This window comes from Panthera onca, chromosome A1, assembly GCF_046562875.1.
Source record: "Panthera onca isolate mPanOnc1 chromosome A1, mPanOnc1 haplotype 2, whole genome shotgun sequence".
Lineage (NCBI taxonomy): Eukaryota > Metazoa > Chordata > Mammalia > Carnivora > Felidae > Panthera > Panthera onca.
In genome coordinates this window covers 58,750,942-58,763,875 of record NC_138339.1, presented here as the reverse complement: position 1 = coordinate 58,763,875, position 12,934 = coordinate 58,750,942, and the positions used below count along the sequence as shown (strand labels likewise).

The following is a 12,934-nucleotide window of genomic DNA, read 5'->3' as shown; positions in this document are numbered from 1 at the left end:
AGAAGACGTCTATCAGGTGTCTATTCCAGCACATGGCACAGATTGTGTGGTCAGTAAACAGAGGCTACTAGGATCTCGTGCCCTATTCTCAGCCTTCAGGCCTGGCCAGGCACATCCCATTTCATTCCACTCACGTCTTTCCTGACAGGACAAAGGGAATCCTACACTTCAGAAGGCTGGAAGTAAGACAGGCATGGACACGTGGGGCAGTGAATTTCAGAGGACAGGACATAATCTTGGCCAAGAAGGTGTACAAAGGATGAAGCCCAAATACCCATTAAGTCTCCTTGGCTCAGGGACCATGACCTGGGTTCCTCCACCTGTTAGACAACACACTTGTCCCTTTCTCAACCTATTCTTACATCATTGCCTCAGAGACAAAGACACTAGGAATCTTTACTCTGGATCAGGATACTTGGATCATGTACATGAAGCAAAGGTCAGCTGACCACTATAATGAGCTAGAGATACCACAACTGATACCAATCCACTATGGACACACATGTATGCATGCTGCTAGGGACATGCCGGGGCTCTGGTCTGGTAATGACAATGACACATCTGCCTTACATGGAAAAAAATCTGTACACACAAAAATTGGTATATGTTAAAGAAAAGGATATCTGCATATACACACAAACATACAATCGGAACATTTCTGGAATGATACACAAGAAATTATTAGCAGTGGTTGCTTCTGTAAAATTAGGGAGATGGGTTGTGAGGGGAGAGTTTTAGATTCTATTTAAAATCCTTCTAAATGGTTATTTTGTACAAGCATATATTATCTATCTATATCTCCATCTCCATCTCACTCTATATAAAACAAAACACAATCTGGCTTCAAGAGCCTCTGCCGGCAGCTCTTCCAGACTTGGGGGGTGGGTGTGGAGGTAGAGGGATGGGGTGCAAGATGGGGAAGGGATGCTGGACAGGAACTTACTGGTGTTGTGGTCTATGAAGTAGTCTCCGACCTGTGGGTCATACGCCTCTTCCCATCCTAGTGGCAACTCATCACTAATGCAGTCGGCAAAGGTGAGTGGTTTGGTGTACCTGGCAAGGGAGAGGAGAAACACACTCCATCAGCCCACGGTCCCCAAAGCCCTGCAATTCACTGCTTCTCTCAGCCCCCCACTCCTCTGGATTGACCCAGCAGAGCCACAGACTTTGCACTGACCCCAACTCTGCTGTGCCCACGGCCCCCAGGAAGGTGAGTGCATGGCTGCAGCAGCAGGATTACGTCACCCAGGAGGGAAGCAGGGATTCGGCATTCCAGGCCCACCTCTGCCACTGATTTGGGAATGATGTGAGCACGCCAGCTTCCTTTTTTTGGGCCTCTGTTTCTGCATCTCTGGGCGGTGTGCAGAAAAAGGTTCGAAGGTCAAGTCTCGCTTCTGAACTGGGACTCCAGCCCTCACTGGCTTCTTCATCTGTGACTCACTCGCCCACCCCACCCCCAGTCTTCATCCTGGCTCTACCCTATGTCTGTTGTGCCCACTTGCCCTCTGGAAAGCTGGCTTACAGCAGCATCTAGAATGGCAGATGTTCCATCCTTATGAATTTGGCCAAAAGCAGTATTTATCTGCTTCTTGAGCCAGTTCCTAAATGCCTATACCCACCTCTGTCCTTCCCTAGATAACCCAGGCCAAACTGATCTTTTTGGTAATAACCACTCTCTAAGATCCCATTTTGGTGTTCAGTGGTGGTAATCACCCACTTGGTGGCTAAGCCAGACAGACAAATCATCCAACTAAATGAACTAAGGCCTGTCAAGGCTGGAAAACAGCACAAACCATCGTTTAAGCATTTCAGTCAGAGTGCAAGAAGCCACGAACCTAGATATACAGCCAATCAGCCTGAGTGGCCCCTCCAAAAAGCCCCTTTGGTTTCTCCTATTACTGCCTCTGCTTAAAACCCATACTCAGATGTTCTCTCTCTCCAGTCTGTTCCCAAGCCCTCAGAGTCCTGGAAGGCCACATGGCTCTGTTTCGTCACCCTTTGGATAGAGTGGCTAGCTTACACACAACAGGACAGGAAGAAAATAGACTGAAATAGGGTCCAGGATTTCTGATCAAGACCTTCCTCCAAGCCTCAGAAAACTACCCTCTCTCCTGTACTGTGCAATCTCCTTTCCTATAACCACTCCAGCTCAGATTTAAAGCAAAATATATAGGGGAGGGGTGCCTGGGTGGCTCAGTTGGTTAAGCATCTCACCCCTGATCTCAGCTAGGTCATGATCTCACACTTCATGTGTTCAATCCCTGTGTCAGGCTCTGTTCTGACAGCACAGAGCCTGCCTGGGATTCTCTGTCTCCCTCTCTCTCTACTCCTCCTTCTCTGTCTCCCTCTACTCCTCTTTCTCTGTCTCCCTCTCTCTCTACTCCTCCCCTTGCCCTCTCAAAAATAAACATTTAAAATATATGTGTGTGTGCGCATTATATATATATATATATATGTATATATATATATATATACATACACACACACTATACTACTATACACACACACACACACACACACACACACATACATACATACATACATAATGTGGGAGAAAAGAAACACTGAAAGAGCCCCTGGTGGACAGAATGTGGTGTGCCCAACATGCCACTACATATCCAAGGTCAGGCAGGCTACGAAAAATACCTACTGAATAAATGGAGATTCCAAAAGCTTCTGTTAGTAATTTACTGCTGCATTGTGGGAGATGATGAGGGTGAGGCTAGAGGTAAATATGATATGCGAAAGACTAAGCACCATCAAATAAGGATTCAATAAGCATCACTTATATTGGCTGTGTGGGTTTGGCAACTTATTTAACTTCTCTGAACCTTAGTATTTGTATCTGAAAAGTGGGATAATAATAACTGTCCAGGTTAGGTTAACTAATGTCATGTTTTAAGAGCATTGAGCACAGATACTGGTGTGAATGAGTGCTCACAAAACATCAGTTATTGTTATCTCCATTTCCCAGAAGGGGAAACTGAGGCTAAGAAAGACTAAATAACATTCTCCAAGTCAATGATAAAACTGGGATTTCAAGCAAGGAAATGTGTCGCCAGAACTCCTGCTGTGTGTGAGCTCAAGGGTTCTTTTGAAAGTTGACATCTTCAGTGCATCTCCTGAGCCCCATGGAAAAATCACAAGCCACTGTCTTGGAGTCAAAGCAGGGAAAAATGGAGAAGACACACAGGTGATAGGGACTTCCCTCAGCAGACGATACTCCTCATTCAGGTACACCTGTGCCAGTCTGGATAGAAGTCTTGCAAAGCTGTCTTCAGCCCATGCCACCACCACCACCCCATGCCCTGCCCAGACTTCAGAAACAAAAGGCCACATCCCACAGTGCCTCTCTCTCCTCAAACTTCACCAAGTGGTTCTCCCTTACAGACAATGAAGACCAGTGAACTCCAAGAGCCAAATCTCATCCAACAACATTTTATGCAGCAAATCTTTGAAAGAGCCTCTGAAGAAAAAGTCCACATACAGGCATACCTCTCCACGGAGAGTTACTCTCTTACTGAGGAAAGAAAAATCTGTGAGGGACCAGGAATGCTAGAGTCAGACCTCTTTTTCTGACTCATTCTTCTCTCTGCCCTCTGCCCTGAAAGCCTTGCCTGCCAGCCTGGCTGCAGAGATATGAATCTTACTATATATACCTTTTGCCACCCAGAAAACCAAGAAGATACGTCCCTTTCTGACAGTTCCCCTGGATCATCACCTTTCAAAATTCCTCCCTAGGGATTAATTAAATGCTTTCATCAATGGTGCATCTAAGCAACAGATTCCTGTGTCCCCCACAACTGGTGCTTGATAAATATTTGTGGAATGGGTGACTGTAATAATGAATATGTAGGAATGAAAAATAATGATGTATTGTTCTACATTTTGCTAATACGGAAGGATGCTCTCAATATATTTTGAGAACAACACTGTTGAAAGAGAAAATCGACAGGATACTACTATTGTATATTTTGCCTAAAAATTTGTGTGCAAGTGTGTGTGCATGTTGCATGCGTGTGTAGGAGAGAAACTGGGTGCTCACTTTGGCAGCACATATGGAAGAGAAACTAGAAAGATGTACATTAAAATGTTATCTCGGTACACAGATTTTAATGTAATTTCTTTTACTAATTTCTCTGTAATGTTCATATATCAGTGTAATTAAACTATTTAATAATGGCTAAATCTAAGCCTAGAAAGCAAGTTATATATGTCATGTTCTCTCTCTGGGTAGTAGGCACTATTGTTTCATTTTACGAATGAGAAAACATGCTCAATATCACACAGTTAGTAAACCACAGAGGTATAACCTGAAGCCCCACTACCTGATTCCCAAACCTGAGCTTTGCTCATAAAAATTAACAAGACCAAGAACAATCTGGAACACAAAGTAGGCTATGCCAGAGATACAGATGACGACTCTGGACCATCAGGGGCAAGTCTGAAGTAGGCAAAAGGCACTGGAGCTTTGGTATATTTGCACCTTCAGCCCCCTGTGCCTTGGTACGAAGATGTTCAACACATTGGATAATCCACAGCTACTTAATGAAAAGACAATCAAATGTTTCAAAGTCATCCAAGTCATCAATACCAGTGATTCACTGAACTCTCTGTGAGGGTGAGGACTGGAGACGGGGCAGGTCTGCAACACCAAAATGCATCACTTTTCCAGAAAACCATATACTCGGCTGATCATTCCAGCCTTAGACACTGAGGAGTCAGAACTGAGATAAGTAAGCGCAAACATCAGTAATGTGACTGTCATAGAATATCCTACAGGAGGCGCTGAGAGGTGGACTTCTACTTGCCGCAAACACAGAAACTGTGCCCATCAGGGATAAAGAAGAGTGAGTCAAGAGGGCACCCAAAGACAGAAGAAGAGGGCATGTGGAGAAAGGCAGGCTCTGGTTTGATATTCAGGCTTCCCCCTCAAAGCAATCTTGGGGGAAAAGCCAGAGGGCTGATATCCTGGATCCCAGAGCTCTTCCATGGGAAAGAGAAAAGCTTCTATTGGGAGACTATGCAACTTACAAGAAATCTGGACAGCAACATTCTCTCTGGAACAAATGCCAAGAAGGAGATGAATTATTCAGTGTGCAGCAACGTGTCATTCAGAGAATCAGGATGAAGAGAAGTGTTTTTAGCTGCACAAAGATTTAAACACACACACACACGTATATGCACGTGCACACATTCACTCTTCCTGCCAGAGAGAAGAACGGTCTGTTTAAACCAGTTCCCCCTGGGAAACTGTGGGTGCTTCTCTGGCCTGCAATGTTTCCCCTTGGGCAAGTGCCAAGAATGTGAGCTGGGAAGAGATGTCTGCTTTCAGATGTGGCCCAGACTTGGGGGCTTGCCTGGAACTCCCTGCCCCCACCCTCTGATGAAGCGATTCACCCCATTTCAGCTTCAGGGCAGTCTCCAGCCTCCACGTCCTGGGCTACTGAAAACCCCAATCATGAAATCGAAATGCCCCAAACGCTGGAGGGGCAAGAGGGAAGAGGGCCAAGCAAAAACTAGTTCTGCCTCTTCTTAATTACAAATCTCTGAAGGAACACAAACATTCCTGAATGTTTCACAACAGGGCCTCCTGGAAAAGAGGCCCGGATGTGTCACCTTGGAGACAGGTAGGTTCTGCCAGGATCACCCTATGGGGAGCACACTACAGGGAGCACAAGGGCACACCTGTCCAGGAACACAGGCTCCTTGCCCTCCTCCAGCTTTGCGTCCCTTTCCTACGGTCTGTGGGAGAGGCTCCCAGATTGCCATGGCTGGCATTCGGTATTCAGGCGGTGCATCCCTTCTAAGCAGGCAGCTCAGAGAATGAACGGAAGACCTTTTGCCAAGTCTAACACTGGGTGGTGATTCTCTGGAGACTGAAGAACGCGTAGCATATCTTTCATGTTCTTAATGCTTCCCCAGCAATCTGAATGCTTCCCACAGTAACCTCATTATGGCCTTCCAGCAGGATGCTGGCCCCCAACTGGGCTCTCTCAGAGGGCCAGCTGGGCGGGATCACTTTCTAAAGGGCCCTCCAGATTCTAAGCCAAGAACTGTCCAAACTTTCAGCGGAACCTCTCCTCCCAGCTCAGGCAGGATGAGCCGGCCGGCTCCTCCGCCCCGGGTGTTTCACATGCATAGTTCCCATAGCTTAGATTGCACAACTGACTTCGCAGCCTCACCTCCAGGCTGCTGCAGAGCACAGCTGCCCCTTCACCTTTTGCACCTTGAAGGCTGGGGTGGGTAGGAAGAAAGTGCAATATTTGAAGTCCTCCTTCATTCCTTTAATTCAGTTCTGTTCAAACACCTTCATTCATACGTCTAACAAATCTGGGGAAGACAAAAACTAGCATCTCAGAGCTTGTTAGGAGAGCTGCGCACACAGAACAGCTGAACCTTCCTAAATGCCAAATGCAGAAGTGCACAAGACAGACAGGGACCTGTCCTTACATTCTAGTAGGAGACACACCCCAAACAGGAAGCAAGTCACCGAAATCATGTCAGAGATTCATGCTATTCAGAAAAACACAACAAGGGGGTGGGATCAAGGGTAATGGGGTGGGGGGTGGAAGAGAGGGAGTGTCAAGGGAAGCCTCTTGCAGAAGATGATCTTGGAGTGGAGACCCGATGGTGGGAAGCAATGGGAAAGGCCAGTTGGGGCGGGACAATGTTGGCGAGTTTGAGGAGGAAAAAGGCCACATAACATATCTTCATGTTATAAGTGATGTGGTAGGGACACAAGGGTGAAGAGGACAGACTTTTAGGGCTATGGGGTCCCTGATAAGTGCCACCCCTGTGCCAAGTGGCAGAAGGTGATCTAGAGAAGCTCCCTGCCTCACCTTCTGCTTTCCTTCTCTCTCTCCTGTCCATCAGTCCTTCAAGCAACACATATTTATTGCACAGACACAGCAGCCTGGTCCCATGCCAGACACCATGAGGGCTCCAACACTTGCATAAGCCTCGTTTCTGCCTTCAGGAGAAGTGGGTCTGGCTAGGGAGCCAAGGCTTACCCTTAAAACAGGCAGTGACCCGTCCCCATGGCATTTGGTGATTGCATACGAAGTGGCTATGCTATCCGGGGCTGTGAACCACAGGCAATTAGAGGATGTAGGGATGGTTACTAAGCTGCTAGGTCAGCTGTTCAGACGTGAAAGGCCAAGGGTTTGGGAGACTGGAGAGACTGGGGAAACAGGGTGTCGTCAGGAAAGGCTGGAGGAGGCAGGAAGCACGAAGAAGGTGGTCGGCTTCACAGCTACTGTGGAGACAGGTCAGCTACTACCCACAAAGGCTCAGGAACGCATGCTAGTCTGAAAACTTTGCTCCACCTCTTCCACAATCACAGGCGTGCTACGTAACCTCTTTAGGAGGAGTTTCCTTCTCTGTGAAACTTAGAGTCCCAATCTCATAAGGGTGTGGTGGGGATCAAACGAGATAACCCATATGAAGTGCTTTGCACAGGGCCTGGAATGTAATAAGCCCTCAGTCACTGTGGGTTGTTAACGGGATCTGTTGAGAGGCTTTCTGCTCTGTGCATTGTGAGAATTGTGCGTCACCTTTCCTCTTAGGTGGTCAGATGTGTTAGTGATCCTCATCAGCATCATTCTTCATCCCAAGAGATAACCCATGGTGGCTAAAACTCCCAAGCTCTACAGTCAGCCACCTGTGTCCCCAAGCAGGCACTGTCACTTACTTTTTGTCCTTGGACATGAACCCTAACCTGCCTGAATTTGCTTCTTTGTCTGTATAGTGGGGATGTAGAGAATGATGACCTAATTAAGATGACCTGTGCGGACCCCATGGCATACAACCAACATTAGCTGGTATTATGAGTTAGGTTTTCTATCCCTATTTCCATGATGGGGAAACCGAGGCAAAATAATCGTCCAGGTTAATAGCCAATACACCCTGCACTGTACTCCACAGCCTCCTTTCCTGGAGGGGCTGGGACTACGTATACTCTCCCTTTTTGGATTAAACCACAGGAGTTAGGAGATGGCAGCTGGAGTGGGTTTGTCTCTCCCAATCTGCTCTCTGGAGGAGGTGTTTACACCAGGAACTCCCCAGCTCTCCTTCTCTTAAACAATTCCCTCCCTTCCTCCCTCCACTCTCAAAACACCTGTCTCAACATTCTGGTGTTTTTGCCCCCAGACCTCTTTGCTTCCCTACTTTGGTTGGGCTGGTTTATCCAGAAGCTTTCTTGGCCTAGTCCACTCCCATTCCTGGAATTTTTTTTATGGGGAAAAGATGAGGAAGGAGCAAAGCAGGAGGGAGGGTTCCAGACTGCTCTCCATGCACTCCTCTCCTCTTTAGGTTGCCCCCTTCCCATACACACCAGTGGCTCACCCCCCTGCTAAATATTGTCTTCACTTTGCCCCCACTGAGTTCTTGGGGCCAGTCTCCTTCCTCTACCTCCATCCCCAGGTCTCTAGGTCTAACCATTCCCCAATTCCCTCCAGCTCACTGACACAGTGATAAATCCATGCTGCTATCTCTCTGCATACCACTTGCTGGGATTTAAGATTATGGCCCTGAGAACCAGATGGTGCATTAGAGTAGGCATGGCCAACTGACTACCGGAAAGCCAAATTCAGCCTAGAGCCTGTAGTAGCTTGTTTTAGCAGTAGCTTGTAGCACTTTGTTTTAAAAGTGGAATTACCATGACTTTTGGGGGCAGCACTCTTACTGAACACCTTACCCTGCTCTATAACATGTCACTCCAACTTGTGTCTTACCAAAAGGCAGCATAGAGTAATGGTTGAGAGTACAGGGCTCTGGAGCTAGACTCCTGGGTTTGAATTCAGGCTCTGCCATTTTCAAGCTGTATGACCTTGGGCAAGACACTTAAACTCTCTGCAGTCCAGCCTTCAAATGTGAAAAACAGGAAAAATAATAATGCATTTATTGAACACTATGTGCCAGGAACTCTTCTACGCACTTTATGTATATTAACTTACTTGGCCCTCATAACTACCCTTTTAGGAAGGTACCTTTCAGATCTACTTCACAGTGTTGAGAATTAAATGAGATAATGCATAAAACAGAAATTTGGAATACAGCGAATAAATGTGAGCAATTCATTATTATCTTCATTGCTGTCCAAAGGAGGCCTCTAATGCAGAGGTATTAATGAATGATAAAACTGAACAGGACATCTGGAATCTGACAAACCAACCCCCTTGTTTTACTAAGGATGATGCGAAAACTGAGGCACAGAGAGAAAAGACTTGTCCAGAGCCACCCAAGAATCCATTAGCAGAGCAGAGACTAAAACCTGGAATCAGTCCCAGGCCTGCATCACACTCATGACACCAAGAGATCAAGCCAACCTGGTGCTGAATTTGGCTCCATATGAAATGCAGTGAACTGAATACCCTGCAAGACATAATTACTGATAGTATTTTCTGGGCTAACTAACCCTGCAAAGCTAAAAGGAGAATTACCACTGGGCAAGAACCCACTCATGGAGAGACAAGGCTGGGAGATGGACCCTTCGTTTTGCCCATTTCCTCATTAGAGGGCAACTTCCTGAAAGCCCAACACCACAACAGAACAGGGCACCTGCTTTATGTGTTTGTCCCTCACCCAGCTCCTCCCCAGCTTCATCCTCATTCCTGAATTGGAGCTAGGCTAAGACAGTTCTGTGCCCTATTTTAAGGGCCAGTTCTGTCCTTCTTAGCTGTGTAAATTCAGCCTATTCCTTCCCCAGCTCTGAGCCTCAGTTTCCCCATAGGTATAAAACGGTTAAGAAAGTCTGCCTTGCAGGGTTCTTGCAGAGGCTAAATGAATTAGTACATGAGAATGACTCAACACAGCACTTGGCATGTACTGTTGGGTAGGCTATGCAGAGCTCCTCCTTTCTGTAGTCAGGACCTTGAGGGCACTCACCCCCCAGCTTTACTCCTTCTGGTCCCATGAGCTAGATTTCTCCCATGAGCTAGGGGTCTCCCCAGGTGCTCCAGCTCTAAGAGCAGAGGCCATAGCCCACCCTTGCCTGGAATTTGACTATTCCTCTGTTCTGTGAGCTCTGACCCTCCCCCACCCATGCAGGCCAGAAGAGCTGGTCCTTCTAGAAGTAATTGGCTATGAAGGCTTCTCCGGGATCCTGCCTTGATCTGTGGCCCCTTCCATGACAGCACCACTTAGAGCATTGGAAGGGGAAAGACGAGATCTGAGTTTGAATCTTGATGCTGCCACCAGATTAGCCATGGAGGAAGAAGCCAGGCTTCCTACCCTTTCTGGGCTTCCCATCTGCAAAACAAGGGAGTTGTAATATGGTATCTTTAAGGCCCCCTTTGCAGTTTTAGCCTACGTAAATCTATTATTTGGCTGCCTGTCCCAAAGGTCAAGAGCATTGTGTGGTTGCAGTGAAACAAGAATGAAAACATCTTTTGCTGAAATCCTGTTAAGTATGAGGCACTGGACCACATGCTCTATATAAAGTAAACCATTTCCTTTATCTTCACAACATTTCTGTGAGGCAGGTATTGCCACCTTTATTTAACCAACAAAGAAACCAATGCTGAATCATCACCATCACCACCACCACCACCACCATCATCATCATCAATGCTAAATTTTGTTGAGGGTTTACAAAGTACCAGGCACTATTCAGGCTCCCTTACATAGACTATATTTCAATGACTCTAAGCTGCACATTTAAAAATACATCTTAACATCTCCGAAATTGGGATGTGTCTTGCCACTGCTTACTGACATCTTCCACTGTCAGCCAGGCTGCAGTCCTGATGGAGGTGTTCCTGCCTGTGTACAGACATCAAAGACGTCATGGGCTTAGGATAAGATCCCAGAGAGGACAGTGGAGCACTTTTATCCCCTAGGAACCAAATGGTTGTGGGGAAGGGTTGAGGAGGCAGTGGCCAGACACGTTTAGCAACATTCCCCAAGCAGGAGTGCAAAGTAGGCTAACTCTACATGATTGCCTAGCTGGCTTCAGAGCTCAGCACCAAAGCCTTTGACTTCCTCTGTGGGTTGTTATAACAAGGCTGTACCACCAACACTTTGAGGGTAACAAGGAAGCTATTCAAAACACAGACACCAATAATCCTGAGTTAAAAAGTGACTCCAAAGAATTGGATTCATGAAACTAAAACAACACCGTATGCTAACTATACTGGAATTAAAATAAAATAAATAAATAAATAAAAAAGAACTGGATTTAGAATAGGAAGATGTTTCAGGAACCCTGGATCTTTACTTTGTTTATCTAGTGGGGTTTTGTTCTTTTGTATGTATAAAAGTGACATGTGAGTTAAAAAAAAATCTAAGTTTGAAAGATTTATTTCAATAAGTATGAGATACATGTTTTATGTAATTTTAAGACACTGGATTATAATTTAATTGGTAGCATTTTCCCTTTCTTAGTGGCACATGAAATAATGGTGCTTCTTTTTTTTTTTTTTTAACACTCTTTTTTTTTTTTTTTTAACTTTTTTTTTTTTTTTTTTAATTTATTTTTGGGACAGAAAGAGACAGAGCATGAACGGGGGAGGGGCAGAGAGAGAGGGAAACACAGAATCAGAAACAGGCTCCAGGTTCCGAGCCATCAGCCCAGAGCCTGACGCGGGGCTCGAACTCACAGACCGCGAGATCGTGACCTGGCTGAAGTCGGACGCTTAACCGACTGCGCCACCCAGGCGCCCCAAATAATGGTGCTTCTTAAAAAAATCAATGTTGAGTTGATTTGTAATAACCCCAAGCTGGGAATAACCCAAATGTCCATTAATAGTTGAATGGATAGACAAATGGGTATCATATAATGGAATACTACTCAGTAATAAAAAGGAACAAACTGTTAATCCATGCAACAATGTATATGAATCTCAGAAACATTATGCTGGATATAAGTCAGGGAAACAGAGACTATACTATTTAATTCCATTTATATAAAATTCTGGAAAATAAAACATAACCTATAGGGACAGAAAGCAGATCTGAGTTTGCCTGGGGATCCAGGTGGAGAGAGAGAGGGGTTACAAAGGGGCACAAAGATGGAAATGTTTGTTATATTGATTATGAAGATGGGTTCACAGATGTACATATGTATGTCAAAACTCATCAAATTGCCTCTTTAAATGCATACCATTTAGTGTTTCAATAATTAATTTCTCAATAAAATTGTAAAGAAAAAAGGAAAGAAAAACCCCATATTCAATGCAATAGAATAATAACTTAATTTAAGATAATCTTATAAGAACTATTATCAGGTCCATTTTACAGATGTGGAAACTGAGGCAGAGAGCAGTGAGCTGATACACCCAGGAACACTCAGGTAGTTGAGACGTAAATCCAACTGGCCTCAATTCTCAGGTCTGCCACTGAGTGACTGCAGCCATGGCCTTTCCCCACCCTGGGCCACTATTTCCCCATCCCTACCATGAAAAGATGACACAGTGATTGCTAAGGGGCTTTTCAGTACTGAGTTTCCAAGACTGCCCTAAGTACTTGTCCACGGTCACACAGCCACAAAGAAGGAGATTCTCCTAGGCACCCAGATTTCCTGACTCCTCCCCCAGTTTCTGGTGTCTATATTCACTCATTCTATGAGCACCCCTCCTGACATCTCCTTATTATATACAGCAGTATATATTATTATATACAGCAGTAGTTCTCAACCTTGAGTTGTATCAGAATCCTCTAGAGGGCTTGGTAACCCACAGATGGTTGCAACCCCCCTCCACCCAGGTTCTGATTCAATAGGTTTCTGATTCTGGGCAGGGCTGAGAATTTGCATTTGCTACAAGCTCCCAGGTAATGCTGATATTTCTGGTCCTGGTACCATACTAGGACCCACCAGTGGGTCCTAAGCCTCCTTTGCCTATAGCCTCCTCTACCTCATAACTGCAGGGACTTTATTTTTTTTTAAGTTTATTTATTTTGAGAGGGGGGAGGGCAGAGAGAAAGAGGGTCCCAA

At 45.6% G+C, this 12,934-nt stretch overlaps 1 protein-coding gene across 2 annotated transcripts in view; it reads right to left on the bottom strand.

Annotated features, from left to right (window-relative positions):
• WWC1 (WW and C2 domain containing 1) overlaps nt 1-12,934 on the bottom strand; it is a 154,452-nt gene that overhangs the window by 80,133 nt on the left and 61,385 nt on the right. For both annotated transcript variants that reach the window (XM_060634975.3, XM_060634977.3), the window contains one exon: nt 944-1,053. In XM_060634975.3, coding sequence (XP_060490958.2) covers nt 944-1,053 — 110 coding nt within the window. Of the gene's footprint in view, nt 1-943; nt 1,054-12,934 lie in introns of those variants that run through there.